At 45.6% G+C, this 26542-nt stretch overlaps 1 protein-coding gene and 1 long non-coding RNA gene across 4 annotated transcripts; both read left to right on the forward strand.

Moving 5' to 3' along the window:
- Window positions 1-898: 898 nt before the first annotated feature.
- On the forward strand, window positions 899-14218 carry LOC306917733. Of its 3 annotated transcripts, none has more exons than XR_013789231.1 (4): window positions 899-1057; window positions 2169-2231; window positions 8396-8487; window positions 13302-14218. It is a non-coding gene; the product is annotated as an uncharacterized lncRNA (long non-coding RNA). The 3 variants fall into 3 exon arrangements; XR_013789232.1 differs by lacking the exon at window positions 13302-14218 and adding an exon at window positions 8641-10366; XR_013789233.1 differs by lacking the exon at window positions 13302-14218 and adding an exon at window positions 8641-10366 and having other exon boundaries at window positions 8396-8483.
- Window positions 14219-15029: 811 nt separating this feature from the next.
- LOC306917734 (uncharacterized protein) lies at window positions 15030-23641 on the forward strand (the record flags this gene model as incomplete). The annotated part of the gene is made up of 4 exons (XM_079530635.1): window positions 15030-15271; window positions 15395-15539; window positions 22951-23266; window positions 23604-23641. The coding sequence occupies exons 1-4, from the start codon at window positions 15126-15128 to the stop codon at window positions 23639-23641; spliced, it is 645 nt and encodes a 214-aa protein (XP_079386761.1). The 5' UTR covers window positions 15030-15125.
- Between the last annotated feature and the right edge of the window lie 2901 nt (window positions 23642-26542).

Consider the following 26542-nt stretch of genomic DNA (forward strand, 5'->3'; position numbering starts at 1 on the left):
ATGTCAAACTGGGGGTCCTTGAAATTAAACGAGTTGAGAATCACTGCTAGAGCCGTAGAAAATCTTCTCTTATGGTGGTCCCTGGCATATATTTTCAAATGGGGGTCCGCGGGTCTAATGAGTGTCATTTTGGGGGTCCTTGACATGAAAAAGTGTGGGAACCACTGCTTTACATTACTATAGACCTCACCATTCTATAGACCATTTTTATTTAATTTTTTACTGGGGGTTAGGGGGGGGGATGAGGGGGGCCCGCTCTTGTCCCAGTTCCCTGGTGAAATACACCCTGAGATCCCTAGAGGTCTGCAGAACTACGCCACCTCAGTTTAATATCTGATATGTCCCCTATATGGGGACTAAATATTAAACAGATCTTTTGACTCAGGAGTTGAAAAAGGGGCTTGCTCCGTTCACTCCACGCATCGACCCGGCATTGCAGTGCCGCCGGGAACGGTGCACTTTCTTCCCCCCCCCCCTTTTTCCCCTCACTGTATATGTTTCTTTTCCCTTTTTACCTCCATTATGATGAATTCCTGTTCTGTTCTTTGTCTATCTATATAGAAGTGTCTATTTGTACGTCTCTAAATGTTTTGATGAATTGAACATGGTGGACCCTGTTGTAAACAAGTGTAATGCTTAAATTGGGTCGTCCACTCACAGTTAACAGCCGGTTAATCAAATTTTCAAACAATCAATCAAACCTGCTGGAGGTAGGGAAATACATTTTATCACCTGTATTTTATTTTATGCACGCGCGCGCACGCACGCACGCACGCACGCGCACACACACACACACACACACAGTCACACACACACACACGCGCGCACACGCCTCTCTCTCTGTCGCCCTAATTCAGTCTCATGTCCTACAGCTGCGTCTAGTTTCGCCCGACGGAGATCTGAGCAGCAACAAACTTTTATTTTGTTTTAATAGTTTAATGTTTCAAATGTCTAAATTATGGGTTTTGTTTTGGACCTTCCGTGGTTTAATCAACACGTTTGGTGTTTGGCTGCGGAACCGGATTCTTTGAGTCACATCTAGTACGAAGACAAAGAGGTTTGTTTGGAGCTGAGCTGAGCAGTTTGTTGATGTTTGTTTGTTTGTCAGAAACACTGTTCAAACGGTGATGTATTAACTATAGTTAAACATGTGTTCAAATGGTGATGTAGACGGTGACCTATTATAATAGATAACCGTTTGAAAATGTTTAAATATCGTTCTATATTTAAACATTTTCAAACGGATGTATTAACTATATTTAAACAGTGGTTCTCGACAGAACGTGAAAGTGAATGCTGTTGTTGAGAATTTTAGTTTCCACTGGACATTTTGTCATTCTTCCAATAATAATAATCATAATAAACATGCATTTTCCTACTGCCATCTTGATAAGAGTATTAGAAACATGAAAACCATCTGTTTAAGGCAGTGGTTCCCAAACTTTTTCATGTCAAGGACCCCCACATTGACACTAATTAGCCCACGGACCCCCATTTGCAGAGATATGTCAGGGACCCCCCATAAGAGAAGATTTTTACGGCTCTAGCAGTGATTCTCAACCTGTTTAATTTCAAGGACCTCCAGTTTGACATGCATTAGCCTACAGACCCCCATTTAATGGTATTTCTCTCTGGGACCCCCAATTTATATTGTAAAATCAATGTTAATTTAACTTTTTGATTGATTGATTGAAAATTGTATTAACAGTTTGCAGAATTACAGTACATTTCAAGCACAAACTCAATACAAAGGCTGTTAACTGTGAGTGGACGACCCAATTAAGCATTACACTTGTTTACAACAGGGTCCACCATGTTCAATTCATCAAAACATTTAGAGACGTACAAATAGACACTTCTATATAGACAAAGAACAGGAATTCATCATAATGGAGGTAAAAAGGGAAAACTACAGGATAACAACCTGAACACAGCATCACTGTAGCGCCACCTCCTGTACACAAACGCTCATAACATTCATTACAAATACAGGATAACTGCAATGAGTCAAATAATACAACTTAAGTTAATTTAAATCAACTCTTGCACATTCATTATGTTAAACAGGGTGTACGGATTACAATTAGTTGAGTTGTAAAACACACGACGAGCAACTTCACCTGGACACCTTTTGACCATGATTGAATGTTATTTGTGTTACTGTACAGGAGCTGCTACAGTGATGCTGTGTTCAGGATGCAGAGACTTGACACGCCGTCTGTCCCCACCAGGTGTGTGTTCAATTAAATTACATTTTATTTACCCATTTAGACCTGACTTTGAAATTCAAAAAATGGCTTCTAAATCCTGACAGTTTTCTGAAATACCTTATGTTTCTATATCAGTGGTGCTCAATATTTCATGTCAAGGACCCCAGAAACTATATGTAATTGGGCATGATCATATCTGGTTTCAGTATTTATTTATGGTGTATTGTCTCTATTATTAAGGTTATTGTAGCAGTCAATTTATATTGGGGGTCGGGAGGGGGCGGGGCAGGGGTCCCGAGACATTGCCAAAGCATTTCCGGGGGTCCCCGGCCAAAAACGTTGAGAACCCCTGTTGTAATGCACTGTTTTCCGGCCTCCCAACGAAAACTTCTGACTACCAATACAGGCTACAACTTTGTCAGAATGCAGCAGCCAGAGTTTTAACCAAAACTAAGATGAGATAACTCTTTTATTATAGCCTCTCTGCACTGGCTTTCCGGTTGTTTTTAGGGTAGATTTTAAAGTTATTTTACTTGTTTATAAAGCCCTAAATGGCAACCCCCTTACCGCCATGACTGCCTGCCAAAATATGTCCCAGGTCACCCCCTGAGTTCTGCCACTGCTGGACTGTTGGAGGTGCCTAAAAGATAAGATGAAGCAGCTTTCTGCTTCTACAGGCCAACTGCCTGGAATAAACTCCCACAGCAGTTTAGACAGGCAGGCCTCTGTAGACATTTTTAAAACGCAGCTTAAGACCAACTTTGAATGTTTACGCTTTGCTTTCGGTTGAGGTTTTATTAATGTACTCGCTGTTTTGTCTTCTGTCTTCTCTTAATTTGTAATGTTTTCTTTTGAATGTTTTACGCTAGTCCTGATTTTTGCTTGTATTGTAGTTATTGCCATTTCATTCTTTTGTTTGTTTTGCAAATCACTTTGTGCTGCATCTTAATGTCATGAAAGGTTCTCTGAAATGTGAATTGATGTGAAAAAAGTATGTTCAAGAAAAAAAACGTGTTCAAAGGTTGAAATAAACCAAGTAATGTATTTGCTTATTTTTATTCACAATGTTAAGTGGAATAATTATTTGAATACTTTATATATCCATCTATAATTGAACCATATCCTTCCTGGACTACATGTTGTCTCAGTAAGACATCCCTCCCTCTATCCACAAAGAGCAGTGTACCAAAGCATTATGGGAATTGTAGTTGTAGAATTGTAGTTGTAGGAAGGAAGTGAGCCCAGTGTCCATGACATCATGGAAACTTAAGTACTAAAATATCCAAAAACTTTATTACCCCCATAACTCCCAGGAAAGTGTTTCTTGTATCCCAAACATCATTAATCAGCCCAAGATTCACAGATGGTGTTTCAAGTCCAACCCCCCCCCTCCCATTAGGATCATATTTTTTTCCTGACAGATCTGTGCTCCAATTTTTCAATATGATGTTCCCACATCCCAATAGAGCACTGTGTCCTTCTTTGGGCCCTTAGGGGCCCCCATGGGCAAAGCTTCAACTTCAGTTAATTTGATCATCAACTTTCAACTTTGGGTCAGTCTACATGTAAAAGTGCCCAAAGTTGAAGGTTGATGCTCAAATTAACTGAATTTTAAGCTTTTCCCCTGGGGGCCCCTAAGGGCCCAGAAGGCCCAAAAAAGGACACAGTGCTCTATTGAGATGTGGGCACAATATATTGAAAGATTGGAGCGCAGATCTGTCAGGAAAAATGTCTCTAATCAGCCTAAGATTCACAGATCGTGTTGCAGGCTATAAGTCAAACACCCTTCCCCATTATTTGTGCCATTAGGATCATATTTCTTTCCTGACAGATCTGTGCTCCAATCTTTCAATATATTATTCCCACATCCCAATAGAGCACTGTGTCCTTCTTTGGGCCCTCAGGGGCCCCCAGGGGCAAAGCTTAAAAATGTGACCATCTTCTTTCAACTTTGGGCACTCTGCCTCAGTTTCAGTTAATTTGACCACCTTCCTTCAACGTTGGGCACCCTAATATGTGGTCTTTAAGTGGTGGGCCTGGGGTCATCCTAGGGGCTAGAAGGTCCAGGGAAAGGCCTACATACTCTCCAAGAGTTGGGAAAGAACATATCAAGAGTGGAGTGGTAGGCCCTTGGATTGACCAGTGGATGCAATGTACCCCACTTTGAGGTGTCATGTCTTGGGCCTAGATTTAGGGTAGGATTGAACCAGTCGCTCTGTAGCCATACAAAGGCCTAGGGTTCCCAGATTGTAAAATGTTGTTCCTCCATCTTGGGAGAGTATGTAGGCCTTTCACTGGACCTCCTAGCCACTAAGATGACCACAGGCCCACCACTTAAATTTGTTCAAGAATCGATGTATATCGAAATGGAAACTCAACATATCGCATCGTTTCACTTTGTATCGTTTGAAATGCCAATCTGTGTTGAATCGTTGCAATGAAACTAAAAAATAAAATAAACTTAAAAAAATATTGTATCAATACTAAGCACTAAGCTATTTAGCAATTTTAAGAAGGAAAAAATGTGTAATTACTTTTCCATTCCATATCGATATGGTCTATCGATAAATGTGTGAATTCTGTGTTCATGTCAAGGTGCAGGTTTGTACATATACTGTCCATGTATTTGGCAAAGAAACAATGTTTACTTTATATCCATAATAATGTTTCCCTTAAAAAAAATTATCTGTCCACATGTTTCACACAGATTTCATGTCTTTGCTAAATAGTTACTGTATCGATTTTAAATCATTGAATCGTATCGCCATAATGAGTCAATATCGTCCATGTGTCATTGTGACATCTCTGTTCACGTAGCAGACATAATATCACAGTACAGAAGATATCATTTCATCTTTCTTGTCCTGAAGTGTTTCTGGACTCGGCATCCATCAGTAAATCGGAAGGATGCCAACCCTTGTCCCCCAAATTCTATGTCCTCCTGTAATGTTGGTACCATTAGGAGAGAACATGATGTTGGTACCATTAGGAGAGAACATGATGTTGGTACCATTTTAGGAGAGAGAACATGATGTTGGTACCATTTTAGGAGAGAACATGATGTTGGTACCATTAGGAGAGAACATGATGTTGGTACCATTAGGAGAGATAACATGATGTTGGTACCATTAGGAGAGACAACATGATGTTGGTACCATTAGGAGAGAACATGATGTTGGTACCATTAGGAGAGATAACATGATGTTGGTACCATTAGGAGAGAGAACATGATGTTGGTACCATTAGGAGAGAGAACATGATGTTGGTACCATTAGGAGAGAGAACATGATGTTGGTACCATTTTAGGAGAGAGAACATGATGTTGGTACCATTAGGAGAGAACATGATGTTGGCACCATTTTAGGAGAGATAACATGATGTTGGTACCATTAGGAGAGATAACATGATGTTGGTACCATTAGGAGAGAACATGATGTTGGTACCATTTTAGGAGAGAACATGATGTTGGTACCATTAGGAGAGAACATGATGTTGGTACCATTAGGAGAGAACATGATGTTGGTACCATTAGGAGAGAACATGATGTTGGTACCATTAGGAGAGAGAACATGATGTTGGTACCATTTTAGGAGAGAGAACATGATGTTTGTACCATTAGGAGAGAGAACATGATGTTGGTACCATTAGGAGAGATAACATGATGTTGGTACCATTAGGAGAGAACATGATGTTGGTACCATTTTAGGAGAGAGAACATGATGTTGGTACCATTAGGAGAGAACATGATGTTGGTACCATTAGGAGAGACCATGATGTTGGTACCATTTTTAGGAGAGAGAACATGATGTTGGTACCATTAGGAGAGATAACATGATGTTGGTACCATTAGGAGAGATAACATGATGTTGGTACCATTAGGAGAGAACAGGTAAACCTTGATCAAAATAACAATCATTCTACATCTTTTAATTGTGTAGACTACTTGTAAATTAAGTAATGCTGATGATTTTACTCTTGAGAGTGTAACATGAAACCAAATGGACCCTTACAGGTCTGTTTGGTTTACATACAAAATAAAGTGTGTGTGTGTGTGTGTGTGTGTGTGTGTGTGTGTGTGTGTGTGTGTGTGTGTGTGTGTGTGTGTGTGTGTGTGTGTGTGTGTGTGTGTGTGTGTGTGTGTGTGTGTGTGTGTGTGTGTGTGTGTGTGTGTGTGTGTGTGTGAGAGAGACATTGAATTGTTAGATTTGATTCATCAAATGGTTTCTAAGTTTATATTTTAAATTATTTAGTGGCGTTAGACTTTGACGAGATCACAGTATAGCTATTCCACTGTGTTACACTGTACCATGCCTCCCCCTAGTGGCCGTTTATGGTATGTGCACCGTGCATGAAACTTAGTGTAATTCAGGCATAAATGTTTCTTCGCCTGGAAAGGAGCCGTTCGGGCATCTGGTTAGGATGCCTCTCGATCATCTCCCTAGGGAGGTCCTCGATGCACGTCTCACTGGCAGGAGACCCCCGGGGAAGACAAAGGCGCAGTTGGAGGAAACACATCGACTCACTGGCCTTGGAACGTCTCGGGATCCCCAGGAGGAAGTCACTAATGTTGCTCTGGAGAGGGAAGTCTGGAGCACTCTGGTGGAGCTGCTATTTTCACTACTTCTTACCGTTTTCATTGATTTATTCATGGAAATTATTGTTTTGCACCAGTGCTTCTCAAAGTGGGATCCGGGGACCCCCAGGGGTCCTTGGGTGGGTTCCAGGGGGTCCCCAATGCAGCATGACACTCGTTTGAAGCACACGACTAGACACCAGCGCGCTGTTTTCATCTTTAAAATGTCATTCATAAAAATTTGGGGCAGGCCCGTCTAGAGTTTGAATGGACAGGTATCAGTCAAAAGGGAGACATCGAAGAGGAAAGATGGATCAAGGTCAAAACAGGTCAGCTCCATATATGGAGATCTAAGGGTGGCAGTGTCTTGAGTGTACTGGGACTGACGGCATGACAGGTTTTGCAGGTTTTCATAGTAATCTGCGAACCAGGGTCGCAATATTTTTACTTTATGTGAATTTGATTGGCATATTTATCTTATTTTGATTTGTTTATTTGCAGTGTGTGATTAGTTTAGAGGCTTCAGTAGGCCCTGAAGCCTTCACCGCTTATTACCAATTTGCCACTTGTGGGCTTATAGTCCCATTTTTTATGTTTATAATAACCCCTCCTTCCCTTCGTATTTTAACACGACTTCCTTTATAAGATTCAATAAACTTGATGTTGAAAAAACCTTTTTGGTACATCAGCCTCTGGTTCTGTTCATTCTGAACACTTAACCAATTTGGGGTACCTTACCTTTGTTCACTTACCTTGTCCAATATAAATACAATATATGGTTATGTTGTAGGATCCCTCACTCCTATCTGTGAGGGTGGTGTAGTCATTATCTCGTATAATATATTAGCCCTGCTATATAAACATTAGGCTATGTTTTCGAACATTGAGATTCTGCCACGGTCCGCTCCTCGCACCGTGGACTTTGACTGTCCTTATTTAGGTTTTGGACTTTTTGTCATTTCAGTATGCTCTGTTTTGGTCTTTGGTCATGTGTTCCTGACTGTTCTGTTACACTGTTGTTGCCTTGGCTTTGTTTGTCCTATTTTGTAGTATTGTACCTAGTGTTTCCTGTCTTCCTAGTTACTGTTTTCCTGCCTTGTCTAACCTTGTAATTGGTCAGTGTTTCCACCTGTGTCCTGTATGTCCCCCAGCCTATCCCAGTGTTGATTGTCAGTTGAGTTCACCTGTGCCCTGTTATCCTGGGTCTATTTAAGTCCTGTGTTTGCATTTTTCTTGTTAGTTCCCTGTTGGGTTAGGTCCTGTTATGCATTTTGAGTTTTATCTGCCTTTGCCCCTGCCCCAGTTATGGAAGATCCTGAGTTTGATTAATGAATCCTTCTAAGTTTAATTGTTCTGCCTCAGTGGTCAGGTTCCTTACATACATAATTAATTAAAACGTCTGCATAAATGCAATCTTTTACTTTGTCTATTGTAGTACACCTAGCCCTCATCGACAGGAACTCTTCCACATATCATTTATTTTAGAACACATGCCAGCGTTTCACCTCATCAATTCTAACTTGACAATCAAAAAGGTTATTATGATTATTCAACAGAAGAGTTCAAGGTGAATCCGTTATCAGTATCTTTTAACAATGTTTTTTGTGTGTAGGGAACAGTTTATGGACAACAGATTCACAGAGCAACGACCCACTGCGCAGACAAGATGGACGACCCAGGATGGATGGATAAACATTACAGTGAGTGAGTACAACTCTGCACCCCCTGCTCTCTCTCTAACCGTGCACAAACACCCAGCATCATGTTTTATATTCAGTGGTAGAAGAAGTACTCGGATGTTTTACGGCCTGAAAGGTTTGTGAGCTGTTATTGACATGCATTATTTTGAAATTCCAGAGCCACAGGAACGCACCCAGGGTGCCGGCCCGCTTCCGGCGAGCCGCCCAACGTCCGAAACGGTTGAGAAATGACAGTTACTGTGTGGGGGTCCCTCTACTGTACCCTTCACTGTACTGTACTGTACTGTACTGTACTGTACTGTACTGGCACACCCGAAATCATCATATATACTGTTAATATGTGCGTGTGTGTTTGTGTGTGTTAGGTTGCGCACAGGTGGTGAAAAACAACCATGCTGTTTTCGTGCTCAGACGCACCCAGCCAGCCACCCAGCCACACACATAGTCACTTAACACTTAGGCTGCTATCATTTATTGAAAAATTAGGATCTAATTCACGCCAGCATTTTTTTAATTTTAGCTCTTATTTTGAAAAGCCGCCATTTCCAGTCCATGAGCAGTATGTCTTAACCTAGGAAACTACATGGAGCGGACAGGCCTTGTTTACCATCTGAAGCCAGACCGGAGCTCTGCAGAGCTCCAGATCATCATATCTGTGCCGTCAAAGAAACGCTGTTTTGACCAAAATGCCATCTGGGACAAGGAATAGGAGATACAGGCGATTGAAAGAAATGGATAGAATGGATTATTATGGCGACGACGATTTAAGATGGGCGATCCAGTGCTGTGCTAACAACACAGCTAGCTAACCGGCTAACGTGAGTAGCATTATGGCTCGAGCAATCGAGCCATAATGCCGTAGGCCGTCTCCAATGGCGTTAAGCGTCAGTATCAAAATTAGGCTTCAATTGACTTTAATCGTCGGCAATGGCGCGGAAACGGTTAAGGAAGTGGTTGCACCAAAAAATATATATACATTTGTTTTATACATTTGAAAACTTGTATAAAGGCGAGGCGTGTGGGGAAAACGTTTTTCATTGGCTTTCCATCATGTAACTGATTTCCATACGTTGCTTGGTCGTATTGCAGTTGTTCATGTCGCAAAAATGAGGGCGAGGCTTGATTTCATATGGAGTGCCAGATTGATTTCAGACGTCACATTTATCAGCGATACGACCGACATTACGCAAGGATCAGCTGTTTATGATCACTTCATAAATGCCGTGGCGACGTGAGCGCACGCCAAAACCCACGCTCGAATTTAAGGCAGGATTTACACTCCATTGATAAATGACCATAGGCTATATTCAATGAATGTTAGCCAGTATGAACTATGACTGGTTGTGGTTGTGTTTTTATAGACAGCGTACGTGTCACGTTAGTGTTACATTGAGCGGACACTAGCACTACTTAGCACTGTTAAGTTCTACTGTCGGCATCCTGTGTAGAGAGGATACGGAAAGTGTGTGTGTGTGTGTGTGTTGGCGAATACAGTGGGCGGGCTTTAGACTGGATGTAAACCCTGCACAGTAGATAGAAACCCATTTATTTCCCCCCCTATATAAAATAATAAAAGAAAAAATGTGTACTGTATCTATTTACAACCAGGTTTTTAACTATGTAATTGCTGTACTTTCAAATGGTTTTATGGGACACATTACAAATTGCATTGTTTGTTCTACTGGTTTAAACATGTCTGTTCTAGGTTACTTTATATTATTATTATTACTACTGGTTTAAACATGTCTGTTCTAGGTTACTTTATATCATTCCATTGGGAAATGTTGCCCTGGTTAGTGGTTTATGTCCAGCTGCCACATAAGGTCACATACAATTACAACGGTTTTACTGTACTGTACATTTAGCAATTAAAAGCAGGTCTGTCCGATCGTGTGTTTCTAGTGTTTGACAGCTAAAACTTGTGGGGGTGGTTATGAGTTGGGGGAGTGATTAAATGAGTGATTAGGGGTGGAGTTAAGTACCTCTTGTCCCCATTGTCACACACATTTCTGGGCAGCTCGAGGTGTTTAAAAGGTTTAGAATATTCTCATGGCATTTCCTCAGCTTTCAGTTTCAAATGGTCATATCCTCCTTCAAATATTTGTCAATTAATGATCCATCATACGAAAGCCTATGTTCTGTACTTTAATAATCTGTAAAAAACTGGGTTGTCCATAGTTCTTCTGTAGCAGGCAAGTGTTGCTCACACAATATTTCTTCCTGAAATCAGGCAAAGATAAAAATGGTAAATGGTGCATTTATATAGCACATTCCAAGGCGCTTTACAAAGATTGTGCATTACATTCACCCTTTCACACACACACATTCATACACTGATGGCAGAGGAAACCATGCAAGGCACCAACCTGCTCATCGGGAGCAATTAGGGGTTCAAAGTCTTGCTCAAGGACACTTTGACACAAACTCAGGGGGAGCCCGAACTTGGAACCTTCCCAACCGGCAACTCTACCCCTGAGCCACTGCCGCCCAATAATCTCACATAATGGTTCTTCCTGAAATCAGGTGAGTATTTATCACGTAACGGTTCTTCCTGAAATCAGGCAAATATTTCTCATATAACAGTTTTCTTCCTGAAATCAGGCAAGTATTTCTCATGTAACAGTTTTCTTCCTGAAATCAGGCGAATATTTCTCATATAACAGTTTTCTTCCTGAAATCAGGCAAGTATTTCTCATGTAACAGTTTTCTTCCTGAAATTAGGCAAGTATTTCTCATGTAACAGTTTTCTTCCTGAAATCAGGCAAGTATTTCCCATGTAACGGTTCTTCCTGAAATCAGGCGAATATTTCTCATATAACAGTTTTCTTCCTGAAATCAGGCAAGTATTTCTCATGTAACAGTTTTCTTCCTGAAATCAGGCGAATATTTCTCATATAACAGTTTTCTTCCTGAAATCAGGCAAGTATTTCTCATGTAACAGTTTTCTTCCTGAAATCAGGCGAGTATTTCTCACATAACGGTTCTTCCTGAAATCAGGCGAATATTTCTCACGTGACGGTTCTTATTGGCATCAGGCAAGTATTGAGGGGAGGTCCTTTCTCCAGGTTCCTGGATTCCTTACTTACTGGATTACCGTACTAAACCCATTTGATCAAGGCATCATCATGCACCGTGTACTACAGTCAATCTCATGATTCACCAGCAACATTTAATGTAAGGTGCAACTGTTACTTACTTATTTACTTACTTATGCCTACTGGGGCATCGGTCGTCAACGAGCAATCTCCAGGCATCTCTGTCTTGAGCCGTTCTCTCCAGCTGGTTCCAGGTCATCTTCATGGTCTTGATGTCTGCCTCCAGGTGCAACTGTTACTGCATTCTAAATAGGCCTACATACAAAATTGCAGTGGAAACTGATTGCATTCTAACTACATGTGTAAACGCTACATGTAAGCTACAAGCAAGTTACATGATCACAGTTTTGTTACAGTCCACTGTACAGGCCATTTGGTTTCCCAAATGTTTAGTATTGTAGCAGTCGGCGTGTGGCGTGCCTCATTGGTATGTGCCCAAAATAACAGATCTGTAAGCTGTTGAAAACGCCATGAGCGCTGTGCAGGGTTGGGAAGCAACGTATTACATGTAACGCCATTATGTAATCGGAGTAAAAAAAACAGTACAGTACTTTTTAAAATGTGTAATCTGGATTACAGACAGTAACGGGGATTACAGGCTTGATTACATTCTCACCTTCCCCTCATCAATTTTAGGGCTATAATATGTTAAAACAACAAACGATTTGACTAAAGAGCAACATTTCTGGCAAGGTTTCTGACAGTGTGTGACCCTTCTTTGTTTTTCAAAGATACCCTTTTAAAACAACAAACGATAAAAGAATCAAGTCGAAATAAATAGTACGCATGACACATGATCAGGGGCTGAGCTGTGTGTGTCGCTGCCACTACCCATAATGCACTGCACAGTGGGCACACGAGCAGCGGCGAATCCAACTCTCCAGTCCCCATGTTATATTTATTATATTATATTACATTATACCGCGTGATGATCTATAGCCAGCGGACACTCTGGTCAGTGATCTGTATAGGGGAAAAGAGGAGGCGGGGTGTGTGTGTGTGGAGCGCTCTGTAGTTGTGGGGACACGGGTGGAAAATGATTCAGATGATTCCGTTCAAATGGCACTCCAGTAGGCTATGCATTGCTCGCTATATGATGCAGACATAACCATAACTCTATGGATCATATCATTAACATGCAGCTCTCAACGGCTTCTGTGTTGACCAGTGTGGTGGTGATTAGGAATTATTATTATAATTAGGAATAAATGTACCTGAATGAATCATAAAAGGTCTACTTGAGAGCCAAATATTTTCTGAGGTGGTACTGATTTAACTTTTTTTCATAGGCTCAACATTCTTGTCTTGTTATCAATGGTAAAACTTGTTTTATCTAATGAAATAGTTTTGCATAAAAGTAATCCAAAAGTAAGTGAAAGTAACCACTTAGATATATCCTTTATTTCGGCGATAAGTCTGTTCTCTCATACACTCACTCGGAATATTGAACCATCTAGTGGCCTAACATTATGGTAATGGCCGAGCCTCGGGCCGACCCGGGTAGGGCCGGGCCTTAATTTTCGGGCCCGTTGAGAACTCTGTCTCCTCCTTCACCTCCCCCTCCCCTCCTCCCTTTTCTCCCCCCTCTTGGTTGTGTGGGTTCGTTTCCCATCAGTGCGATTGTTATTAACACTGTACAGACTCATGGTCCAGTAAGACCTGCCACTAACTCGTCATCCGGGGAGCCTCTCCCCGGAGTCTCTTTTTGTCTCCCACTCTGCAGTTCCATGGACTTGTATTATGGAGCCCCAGCTGCCTATGAAGAGTGACTGTGGACCAGGCCTCTTCACGGAGCCTTCAATGAGCCTTTCAAGAGTGTGACCGTGGACGCCTTCTCTCAGAGCACGACCATGGACTGCTACCATATCATAGTACACCACCACACTGTATTTTATCTTCTTAATCCGTGTGCATTTTTATGGCTCTTGAAGCAGAGACAGGTACTCGCCCATCTCTTCCAAAACAAGTCAACAAGATGCTGCATTTCTTTCACCCTTCAGCATCTATACGGGTCTTCTTTTGTGAACAGTTCAAGTGTCATGACTGAGGTGCTGACATATTTCCATTGCTGACCCACGGCAAAGGCCAGGTCTGGGTTGGTATGGGTGTTTCATCGTGCAGAGAAGAAGCTTGGGGGCACTTTTGGGTCAAACAACAGTAGTGAGTTGGTGCTAGAGGCCCATTGGCTCTGTGTCTCTCCATTTGATGATGTTTGGCTGTAACCCCAAAGCTTGTGTAGGGAATTTGAAGTCCCCTGTATATATGGCAGGTGTAACTTAGTACCAGCAGGAGTGAATTAATTCACATTATCATGTCTTCTGCAGATCAGCTTCCACCAACTTCTTCTGTTCTAATACCACCTTCTTTGCTATAATTTCAATATTTAGTTGTGAAGCACTTTGGTCAACTCTGGTTGTGTTAATATGTGCTATATAAATAATGGTTGATTTGATTTAATACCACCTCCTTCTACACGTCCTTTGGCAAAAGGTAGATCACGATCTACCAGTAGATCACAAAGGCTGTGCAGGTAGATCACATGACATGCCCCTAAAGAATGTTTAATTTAATATGAAAAATATATATTTTTGGCATCTGCCACTTGAATTAAGGTGACTTGATTGAGGCCTGTCGGCTCAAACCCACAATGCAATTTTTTTTGAGTGTTGCTGTGTACAAAAACGTCTGTAGCATAGCATTACAAATTAAATACAAAAATCACACCCGTGTGAAGTGAGGGGCGTTCTTATCATCTTACAACATCGAGGAGGGAATTCGGTTTGGGAACTGCCCATAGATCCGAAGTCCCGTTAGTCCGAACATGCATTAAGGTATGATTAGGTGATGTAATGATGATTTAAAACAAACGGTGTCAAAACAAACATTAAATTCTCTTTATTTTCAATGGGATTTAATGTTTGTGTTGGTGACTAACATTAATTTCTCTTCATTGTCAATGGCGTTTATAAAACAAACATTGACCTAAAGACAAACCTTAAACCTGTGCTGGCGCCCCTAAAAAAAGGTACCTCTTCCCCTCTATTTCCCATTCTAAGTGCATTCAGTCTTAATGTATATGTAACGCCAGCTTCTAAAGCTCCCTCAGGTACACTATTTAAACTATTTTCAGCAATGGTATAATCATTTTTTCGGTCGGTAGATCTCTTTGAGCTTTGTTATTTTGAAAGTAGCTCTCAAGTCAAAAGTGTGGGCACCCCTGTAGTCTAACACCACCTCCTAATTACTAATACCACCTCCTTCCATGTTGGTGGAAGCTGATCTGCAGAAGACATATGATGATGTGAATTCACTCACTCCCACTGGTACCAGCGCCTGCCTTCTATGCAGGGGTCTTCAATTCCCAATACAAGGATTGGTGTTACAGCCAAACATCATCAAATGGAGAGACACAGAGCCAATGGGCCTCTAATCCCATTGACCCAAAAGAAGCTTCCTCTCTGCACAATGGAACACCCATACCAACCCAGACCTGGCCTTTGCCGTGTGTCAGCAATGGAAATGCATCAGTACCTCAGTCATCCCCCCAATGGAGGAGCCCATCTGGGGGGAGAGGCTCCACCGTCCAGCCCCAGCGGAGGAGCCCGTCTGGGGGGAGCGGCTGCACACCTACATCACCGTCCTGGAGAACCTGGCTCTGTCTGGCCTGTTCCGCATCGGACCCACGCTGAACAGGTCAGCGCTGAACATCACACCACAAACCGCAGCCACAAAAAAAAATATTTATTTAGACACGCACGCACGCACGCACGCACACACTGTAGGTTTAATATCTCTACCTGTGTATTTGCTGTTCAGAACTAACACAGAGGTGGTGGCCGCGGAAGGGGCTGTGGTCTTCCTGAAGGGGGCGTGGTCTTCCTTACTGCTTCCCGTAGCAACGGTCTTGACTCAGCCGTCGGCGTGGAATGGGAGACGCAGTCTGAGAGTGCCGCGGCCGCAGGTGAGCTGACGAGATGACTTCATGGTGTAATTTAATTGACTGGTTCTCCAACTTATGTGTATTTGGCCACGGACCCCCATCTGAAAATATGTTGTGCCACAGTGACGCCCAGAAGAGAAGATTTATTACAGCAACAAAAAAATACAAATCCAGAAAAGAATTGCAATTGCACGAACTCACAAGCGTGGCACAAACTCCTGCGCTGTGAGCTTGTACATCTGCTACTTTTGAACATCCAACGTATCAATGGATAAAGTGATTAAAATGATTGTGATGCCACGTTAACTACTGTTGCTGCACCTTCACCATACCTTTGCAGCTTTATAACAATCCAGTATTTGTTGTCAAGATTGTTTATTTGGATTCCTTCCTCATTTCACCTTCCTTCAATCTTCGCCTCCGTTTCTCCTCTTTCACTGTAGTCAGGGGATATTAATACAATCTGGGAATACATTACCAAGACTTTTCTTCACCAATGTGTTTGTAAAGGTGTCTACTAACATACCCCACATTGGTTTCTATTCAACCACCCTAGGGGAATGTTTGACAGCTGCTGAAACCATTAGCCTATAACGTAAAATGTTCTAAATTTCATTATGTTTTAAGTAGCATGTGAAGTGTCAAACTAGGATGTTTTCATGATTCTGAATCGTAAGTTACGTATGTAACTATGGTTCTATGAGTCCCGAATGACCGCCAGAGGCGGTGCTTAAGCACTGAATACGTCCCTTCGCGCATGCGCCGTCGAGTATTTTATACCAACAATGTCAATTTTGACCCCATGATGACCCGGAGTAGTCTATATCTTCCGTCGGTCTACAGGGGCTCAGTCCCTACAGAATCTTCTCGCGAGCACACGAGGATTCTGAGTGACGAGTGCTCTGGCGGTCATTCAGGACTCATAGAACCATAGTTACATACGTAACTTACGTTCTATTTCGTCCCTGCTGACCGCCAGAGGCGGTGCTTAAGCACTGAATGACCAATACCAACAAGGTCACGAGGAATCCTGATCCCAAGCCATAAGGAGTAGAATTGGAGGACTCTCGTAAGAGGACCACGTCCAGCGGGTGGGGAGTGGCAACGCTCACCCAGTGGAACATAGAAAACTCGCTGTGATGCCCATGAGGCGGCGGCAGATATATTCCAGGGGTACTTCCCTCGGGGCAGCCCATGATGTGGGGACGCTCCCGTTAGAGTGGCACCTCACGCCAAATGGTATGGTACGATTACTCGCCCCATACGCGTGGTTAATGGCATCCACAATAGTGTGGGGCGGGCGCTGTCTGGAGAGAGCGCCGCCTTTGAAAGGGCCATCGTCACAACGGAACAGCCATTCTGACCGCCGAATGCATGCGGCAGGTCTAACAAGCGGCTCTCAGGGCCCACGTTGGGCGCAATAGTTCCCGCTTGTCAATCCACTCTTCTGGTGGAGGGCAAGACTGTGCTAGCCGTATAGGCTGGTTGAGGTGTGTATGTGACAGCACCCTCAGGAGGAACACTGTGTTCGGCCACAGAGACACTCAGGCCGTCTGAGCTTTGCTTCAGACGCAAGTCACTGACAAACAGGGCGTGCCGCTCACTGACACGCTACGTTGAGGTAATGGCCAGGAAGAATTCCGTCTTCCTTGACACTCTAAACTCCGCCCGTGCCGAGGGCTCAAAGGGAGGCCTGCATAGACCATGCCGCACTAGGCAAGAGCCTGTGCCGGAGTTCTCAGGGCTCGTAGAGGATGCAACCTCAGAGCCCCCATCAGGAAGAGGGACACCAGACTGTGGCTTCTACCTGTGGCTGTGCGATATTGATTCTAGCATATCGACATGATATTTCGCCTACTTATGCTTTTAGAGTAGGAGATCGGCCCTCGTCTAGGAGGGACTGCGGAACTCCAGAAAGGTAGGCAGAGCAGGGCACTAGGTCTTTGCTCTGACCCTCACGTCAGTTGGAAATAGATTCCATCGGTTATCGTACCGTAGTCTGATGGATGTCATGGCACCCTTGAATTCGGGGTGGCATGCCTGGCTGGTTCCACACAGCTGCTCGGCAGCGGTTCAGGGCTGCCAGCGGCCCAACGCACAGTTGGGGGCGTCGAGCATTTGAATGCCATATCCGACCGCCTCCCAGTTGAGGAGACCTCTGTCGGGGAGACGCCATGGCGTCCTCCGACTGGGTCTGTTCAGCAGAGGAAACCAAGTACTTCTTGGCTGGAGGGGGGCAACCAGAAGTATGGTGTGACCCTCCTAAAGAACTCTCTGAAGCGCTGGTCGTATCAGAGGCAGTGGCAAGGCATATACAGTGCCTCTGGCCAGTGCGCATTTAAAAGGATAGTGCCCTGTGGGCGGTGGCCTACTTAGGGCCATGTGTGTGTCAGGAACGATGCAGGTCGTTCTGTTCATACTGGCTATGTGGCATGAAGGCCTGCGGGCTGATAGCCATTTGTGGCGTTCAGGTTCTATGAAACCATCGGACCATTGCGTCCTGGCCCGGAGGGCTGGATGTCTCCGTTAGGGAGAACCGGAGAGGTTAGTGAGTCAGCGACTCTAGGGTGAGGAGGTCCACCTCCGCTCTGCCGAGGTAGCCTCTGATTAGTGTTCACCACCATTGGATGGGGTACCGCTCCCCTCATGGAAGCTTTTGATGGGAGAGAGCCTACCATGTAGTCCCGCTCTCCACTTAGATAACTTGCCCATAGGCTGATCAGGCGTGGGGGGGGGGGCTGCACAAGTCAGGGGGTCCATAGACACCTACGGCAGCCAAGCAACGTGGCCCCGCCCGATGACTTACATGATACACGGTCGAGGTGTTGCTCGAACGTATGAGAATGTGCTTGCCTCTCAGGTACGGCAGGAAGTGCTGTAGAGCAGAGCATGAACTTCATAACCCTGTTGGGTCCCATCAATTCAAGACATGTCGACAACAGTCTGTCTTGCGTCACGAGGAAGTATGTAGATCGGACTTCCCTTGGTGTGACTGAGGATCTACGGCCTCTGTTGCACCCTTGGGCAGGAGGACACATCACTCCTGGTCTGATACTAGGGCTCTCGTCATGTTGCTGATAACGGCCATTTTGACCCCGTCGGATATGGGGGGCTGGCGTCAGAAGGCACTGCACAGCCCGGAAAGTCACAGGCAGGTCCCTGCGTGGGACGCCGAGGAACACACTGGCCTAGTGTGGGCCGGCGGTGATACGCGAGCTCAGAGGACAGTGATTTCATCTCTGTTGGAGCTCGTTGGGAGGCGTGATGTGTCATAGGCCTGCATGCTGCAGCCTGGTCTTCCCCACCTGGATGGTTCGCTCCAGCGATTCTTGCACAGCTGAACCACCTAGTGCTCCTGGCTCCTCAGGGAGACTACGGAGAGTTGGCCTAGGCTCCTCGGTCAGGCTTTACTGTGAAAGCCTGACTTGGCGATGGGCTAGAGCTAGGATGGACATCAGCCGTCCTCTCTCTGAGGACATGACACCAAATGCCTCCAGTGACGGTGAGGGCCGACCCGCGTCTGAAGAAGGCGCTTGGAGGATCCGACTGCCTACTGTGGTATGACTAACAATTAGCGTTCCACGGCTATGCGCATGAAGGTGCGCATGGAGCCATCTCGGCCAGTGGGTCCTGAGCTGAGAAGTGGGAGGCTGGCTCTGATGCCTGGGAGGCACCGTCTTCTGCATCTTCCTCATAGTCATGGAAGTGCATAGCTTAAGCTGTCGGGGAGAGCACATCGTTCTCGAGTCAGCTGTGGCATCGGAGGGGGAGGCACTCGAACCCTCCGAGGTGCCTAGGTGTTATCCGAGGTGAGCATGGACCTCATGTGGGCCAGCTCCGCAGATAGCTGAGCCCTCTCGGATCTGCTGTGGCCGGCGGTCAGACCTTTTCCTCCTGGCACACGGGGCAGGACCAAGGTCGGCTCACGGCTGAAGGGGAGCTTCACACGGGGTACAAAAGTGGGAGCTCTCCATTGTGGTGGCACCGGGTCCTCTGGACGGGCCAGTGCACACCAGTCCCAACTAGCCCAGGGCGCGGACGCTACTGGTTGCTAGGCGTTGGCCATATGCTGAAGGAAGAGAGCGTGTACGCTGCCTGTACCAGCAGAGGCTTTCATTTAGATCTGCATAGTGCACACCAGTCCCAACTAGCCCAGGGCGCGGACGCTACTGGTTGCTAGGTGTTGGCCATATGCTGGAGGGAGTGCGTACGCCGTCTGTACCAGCAGAGGCTTTCGAGGTACAAAAGTGGGAGCTCTCCGTTGTGGTGGCACCGGTTCCTCTGGACCGGCCGGTGCACACCAGTCCCAACTAGCCCAGGGCGCGGACGCTACTGGTTGCTAGGTGTTGGCCATATGCTGAAGGAAGAGAGCGTGTACGCTGCCTGTACCAGCAGAGGCTTTAATTTAGATCGGCATAGTGCACACCAGTCCCAACTAGCCCAGGGCGCGGACGCTACTGGTTGCTAGGTGTTGGCCATATGCTGGAGGGAGTGCGTACGCCGTCTGTACCAGCAGAGGCTTTCGAGGTACAAAAGTGGGAGCTCTCCGTTGTGGTGGCACCGGTTCCTCTGGACCGGCCGGTGCACACCAGTCCCAACTAGCCCAGGGCGCGGACGCTACTGGTTGCTAGGTGTTGGCCATATGCTGGGGGGAGGAGGCGCATACGCTGCCTGTACCAGCAGAGGCTTTAACTTAGATCGGCATATAACTTAATCAAACAACTGAATGCTGCTATACCTGCCGCAGCATGTGAATATGCATTTACGTTTTATGCAAATGCTCATTGTAGCACTTTGAGATTTAACCAGATGTAACGTGCGTCATAGGAACAGCGCACAAACGCTGCTGTTAGCTAGACTGTGCGACCTGCATGGTCGCGGTGGGGGAGGAGAGCTTGCACGCTACCTGTACCCCCAGCTGAGGCTTACTTATAAATTATGATAATAAAGTAGCCTTCAGTCGAGGCTTGGACGCTGCTATGTAGCAGCTGTAGTGTTTCCTATGCGAACGTTTATCACAGCACTATGATGTTTATCCAAACTCCAAGTGCATTATTATTTATGTTTGCTAGTCCAGAGCGAAACAAAAGACACTTCCAATGCGCTAGTCAAGGCACTACTACGCATTCATGCTGGGAGGAGGGAGCACTAACGCTGCCTACACCAGCCAAAAGTTTGGTTAAATAAACCAACACAAACTGGAGAAAAGGCTACAACCAATAGCTCCACCGATAGGGGCCGCCTGCTGAAGGAAGGGAGCGTGTACGCTGCCTCTATCAGCTGCAGCTAATAAACAGAACAAGCTATACACCAATAGGTGTTAATAACTGCTTGAGCTAACAAACGATTAGTAGCAAGTAACATCAAACTAGAGGCCGTATGCTGGAGGAGCGGAGCGCATACGCTGCCTGCCCTGTACCAGCTGGGCCAATAAACAGTAAGGCAAGCTATACACAGATAGCTGTTATAACAAATAGTATAATAAGCGCTTGGGCTACAACTACGGGTAGCAGCGCCAGTTAGAGACCCAATGCTGGGGACCAGCTGGGCTACTAACAACAAGACAAGCTATAGCCTACACGAATAGCTGTTCATAAACACCTTTAGCTTTAAGCTACTGGTAGCAGCTGTGAGCTACGCTGGCAGCAGCGCCAGATGCCCTGTGATGGGGACCAGCTGGGCTAATAGGCCCCAAAAAAGGTACCCAGGGGCACCTGTGGGGAAAGAACAAAGTGTACCCACTGTATACGCAAAAAACTGTTAATATAGCTTTGAGCTCCAGACATACTGGTAGCAGCATCAGTATCGAGGCCCACTGCTGGGGGCCAGCTGGGTTAATAACCAGACAAGCTATGTACACCAATAGCTGTTAATACTCTTGAGCTACAAACTACTGGTAGCCACATCAATACCCTGGGAGGACGCAGGTAGCTGCTCCTGTACCGGGCTAATAACAAGTTGTTATTGTTATTATTAACAACAACAAGAAGACAAGCTATACGCGAAAGCAGTTAAGCTTGAGCGCTGCCAATATTATCGGTATATGGCTTTGGCCAGCAAGGCTTGCCAAACAGAAAATGACAGTTAGCCTTAACTAACTTAACTTATATCATAAGTTATATGCTGACTGCTGAGAGAATGGAGCGCCAGCGCTTGCCATCAACAGCAGGGGCTAACCAAAGCTTGCAAAGTAGCGTGTTTATCAAACGAAGGTAATATGACAGTGTTCTTATCCTTCGGCAAATCTTATAGTCGCATATAATAAGCGCTAGCGTTCACAGTCGAGCAAACCTCGTATGCGGAGCAGGGAGGCGGCACGAACGCAGACTCTACTCACAAGAGGTTATGCCATGATACAATACATCATATAATTTGAACGTCTGTTAGCGTTCACCGTCAAACAAACCTCGTATGCGGAGCAGGGAGGTGGCGCAAACGCAGCCTTTACTCACAAGAGGTTATGCCATGATGCAATATATCATATAATTTGAACGTCTGTTTAGCGGGGATAGCACCGCTTTAGACGATAACGTACCTTTTGTCCAGGGAGGTTTTGTTCGCCTTCATTACCGGCGAGAGAGATTGGACGCTACCGCGTCCACGCGAATCCAAATAAACTCCACTCATAGAGGAGTAAAACAAAATCCATAGTCGCAGTTCCTGGAGGGCGAACAGCCGCTACTCCGACCGATGCGGTCACGGAACTACCAGCGACTCGGCAGGCACCATAGGCTACATATTGCATTGCATAGCAACACATCGCAGCTCGGTGCAAACTTGGTTCTCACACGGCGAGCGAGAAGAAATTAGGGACTGAGCCCCTGTAGACCGACGGAAGATATAGACTACTCCGGGTCATCATGGGGTCAAAATTGACATTGTTGGTATAAAATACTCGACGGCGCATGCGCGAAGGGACGTATTCAGTGCTTAAGCCGGTCAGCAGGGACGAAATAGAACCATTCCAAGCATTAGTTTTTCATGAAAAACAATCCTTGGGCTAAAAATGGCCATATCAGTCATCACAAATGTGATGAGGTCAGCACATTTTGGCACATTAGGGCACATTTGGGCAAGTGGCTATGGCCGAATTTAGCCCGAGGAGTATTTTTCGTGCAAAACTAATGCTTGGAATGGATTCAGAATTATGAAAACACCCTAGTTTGACAAGCATAATGAAATTTAAAACATTTTGCCTTATAATGGTTGTATGGCACCCCAACTTTCAGCAGCTGTCAAAACTTCCCCTAGGGTGGTTGAATAGAAACCAATGTGGGATATGTTAGTAGACTCCTTTACAAACACATTGGTGAAGAAAATTCTTGGTAAGAAATGTATTCCCAGATTTGACACTATACTGATGATATTCCTTGACTACTGGGGTAAATGGATTGTAAAATGGATTCATGATGATGGTGTGTCTTTCTTGCAGAGAGCAGTGTCCCAGTGCTGGGCGTGTACCAGACCTTCCAGAGGGCAGCGTCCCAGTGCTGGGCGTGTACCAGACCTTCCAGAGGGCAGCGTCCCAGTGCTGGGCGTGTACCAGACCTTCCAGAGGGCAGCGTCCAAGTGCTGGGCGTGTACCAGACCTTCAGCAGAGAGCAGCGTCCCAGTGCTGGGCGTGTACCAGACCTTCAGCAGAGAGCAGCGTCCCAGTCCTGGGTGTGTACCAGACCCTCCAGAGAGCAGCGTCCCAGTGCTGGGCGTGTACCAGACCTTCCAGAGGGCAGCGTCCCAGTGCTGGGCGTGTACCAGACGTTCCAGAGAGCAGCGTTCCAGTGCTGGGCGTGTACCAGACCTTCCAGAGGGCAGCGTCCCAGTGCTGGGTGTGTACCAGACCTTCCAGAGGGCAGCGTCCCAGTGCTGGGTGTGTACCAGACGTTCCAGAGAGCAGCGTTCCAGTGCTGGCCGTGTACCAGACCTTCCAGAGGGCAGCGTCCCAGTGCTGGGCGTGTACTAGACCTTCCAGGAGAACCCTACGTCGGCCTGGTGCTCCATCCCCGACGACGGAGCCTCCTCCCTGGCTATGAGACTGGACAGAACGCCCCCTGTTGGATCAGCTCACACCTTGGCCACTCTGTGCAGATGGCAAGGGGTCTTTGGCCCCATACAGAGCCATATAATAGAAGAGTTGCGTTATTGAGGGGGCACGGAACAGCCCGGTCACGTGATCCCGGAAGCGCTCGGGCGCACAGCTGCGCTCTCATGGAGAGCCTGATTAGGGACAGTTTGTGCGCCGGATGTTGACAGACTGCATGGCTCTGTCTTTTTAGCAAATCTAGAACTTCCTGTTTGAGAGCTAGCAAATTTAAGACATCCGGTTGCTTTCAGAATAAAGCGTCGTAAATTAAATAATTATTACATTACATTATTAGTATTATTATTACATTACAGTTATGGTGAAGACACACATTATGTTTCTGTGTAAAAATAAGTAATTAAATAACGTAAAAAAGTTGTTAAATTTGCTAGCTCTCAAACAGGAAGTTCTAGATTTGCCAAAAAGACGGAGCCATGCAGTCTGTCAACATCCGGCGCACAAACTGTCCCTAATCGGCGTCCCCAGTAGCGCTACATGCCGCCATTACGCAGGCCCCATGAAGTCAACGGAGTTTGCAGAACTCTGTTTTTTCTAAGGCTCTGGCCCCATACAGGTACAGTACAGACCACCTCCCCCCTCTCTAAGAACCTTGCATTTACCTCCATTTTGTTTTCTGTCGGGTGGAAACCTTGTATGTTCAAGACTACTTTTCAGGAAATGTGAAAAATAGAATGTGTTCCAAATACTCTCATCTCTTCCAAAACAAGTCAACAAGATACTGCACTTTTTCACCCTTCAGCATGTATAGGTATTATTTTGTGAACAGCTCAAGTGGCATGACTGAGGTGCTGACATATTTCCATTGCTGACCCACGGCAAAGGCCAGGTCTGAGTTGGTATGGGTGTTCCATTGTGCAGAGAAGAAGCTTGGGGGCACTTTTGGGTCAAACAACAGTAGTGTGTTGGTGCTAGAGGCCCATTGGCTCTGTGTCTCTCCATTTGATGATGTTTGGCTGTAACCCAAACATGATCTGCAGATCAGCTTCCACCAACTTCTAATACCACCTTCTTCTAAACACGTCCTAACACCACGCCCTTCTAACACTTCCTTCTAACACCACCTTCTTCTAACACGTCCTAACACCACCTCCTAACACCACCTCCTTCCATGTTGGTGAAAGCTGATCTGCAGAAGACATATGATGATGTGAATTCACTCACTCCCACTGGTACCAGCGCCTGCCTTCTATGCAGGGGTCTTCAAATCCCAATACAAGGACAGCCAAACATCCTCAAATGGAGCCAATGGGCCTCTAACGCCAACACATTGTTTGACCCCAAAGAAGCTTCTTCTCTGCACAATGAAACACCCATACCAACCCAGACCTGGCCTTTGTCGTGTGTCAGCAATGGAAATGTGTCAGTATCTCAGGCATGCCACTTGAACTGTTCACAAAAGACTCGCTAAAGGGTGAAAAAGTGCAGTATCTTGTTGACTTGTTTTGGAAGTCTTGAGGCGTTTTATATTGCTATAAAATTGCCTTGCTATTTTCCATTTGTTTAACCGTTCCGGTTGCTGTGAACTGTTGCTAGGGCCCCACCCGCACTGTCTGTATGACCAACTACATTAGCTTCTGTTTTAGTCGCAGCCTTTGCACGCTTTTCCCCCTGAAACTAATGCGCTGTCCGTGCTTTTGAACAGATAGGTCTTCTGATTATCCGGTGAGCGTGATGGGAACATTGGTTTTTTCTAGAGGAAGGATGGACCTCATTTTAGTTAGCTAGCATTGATGCTATGCTTTAGCATCCAAGATGGAAGCCAAAAGCGGACACGCGTCATAGTGTTATAGCCTTAAATCACCAGCACCCAAGCGCCATACGACTTCCGTCCAGCAGGCGGCACTCATTGTGTTAACAGCCAACGTGAGTTACATAAATCCTTTATTTTGGCGATAAGTCTGTTCTCTCACACACTTACTCAGTATATTGAACCATCTAGTGGCCTAACATTATGGACATTTTTAGGGTCGGGCCGAGCCTCGGGCCGACCCAGTTAGAGCGGTGTATGGTAGGGTAGGGTCGGGCCTGAAAATTAATTCAAATTAATGAGAACTCTACGTCTCCCCCTTCCCCTCCCCTCCCCCCTTTTCTCCTCCCCTCTCCTCCTCCCCCCCCCCCCCCCCCCCCCTTGGATGTGTGGGTTTGTTACCCATCAGTGCGATTGTTATTAACACTGTACAGACTCATGGTCCACTAACTCGTCATCCGGGGAGCCACTCCCCGGAGTCTCTTTTTGTCTCCCACTCTGCAGTTCCATGGACTTGTATTATGGACCCCCAGCTGCCTATCAAGAGTGTGACCGTGGACGAGGCCTCTTCACGGATCCTTCAATGAGTTTATCAAGAGTGTGACTGTGGACCAGGCCTCTTCACGGATCCTTCAACAAGCCTATCAAGAGTGTGACTGTGGACCCGGCCTCCTCACAGAGCACGATCATGGACTGCTAGCATAGTATAGCATTATCTTAACATTACCAGTAAGACGCCTGAGGGTGAGGAGCGACCTTGCCCTAAAGGGCGACGTCGCGTGCACTTGCCATATATGGAGCGTGTCTTGAGTGCACAGGGTTTGATGAGGTCTTATCAACATGGAATGTCAGAACAGGTCAGCTCTAAGGGTGGCAGCGGTGGCATTGTCTTGAGTGTACACGGTTAACACGGAAAACAATACCCGTAAGTGTCTGTCTCACAGATGAGGCATAGCTTGTTCACAGGTCTTTCCAGTGCGTTTGTCTTCATCTTGTCCTGCACACATCTGACAAGCCCCTTTCATCAGGTATCATATGTGACTCTTCACTTTGCATCAGGTGTCATCTACTTGACTCTTCCCGACACCCACAAGCTCTGTGGCACTGAATCGTCCATAATCATAACGTATGCTGTTGCCAGGTTCTTCCTAATCTGAGTCCACTTTTGTGGCACTT

The sequence above is a fragment of the Electrona antarctica genome, assembly GCF_951216825.1.
Source record: "Electrona antarctica genome assembly, contig: scaffold_497, whole genome shotgun sequence".
Classification (NCBI taxonomy): Eukaryota; Metazoa; Chordata; class Actinopteri; order Myctophiformes; family Myctophidae; genus Electrona; species Electrona antarctica.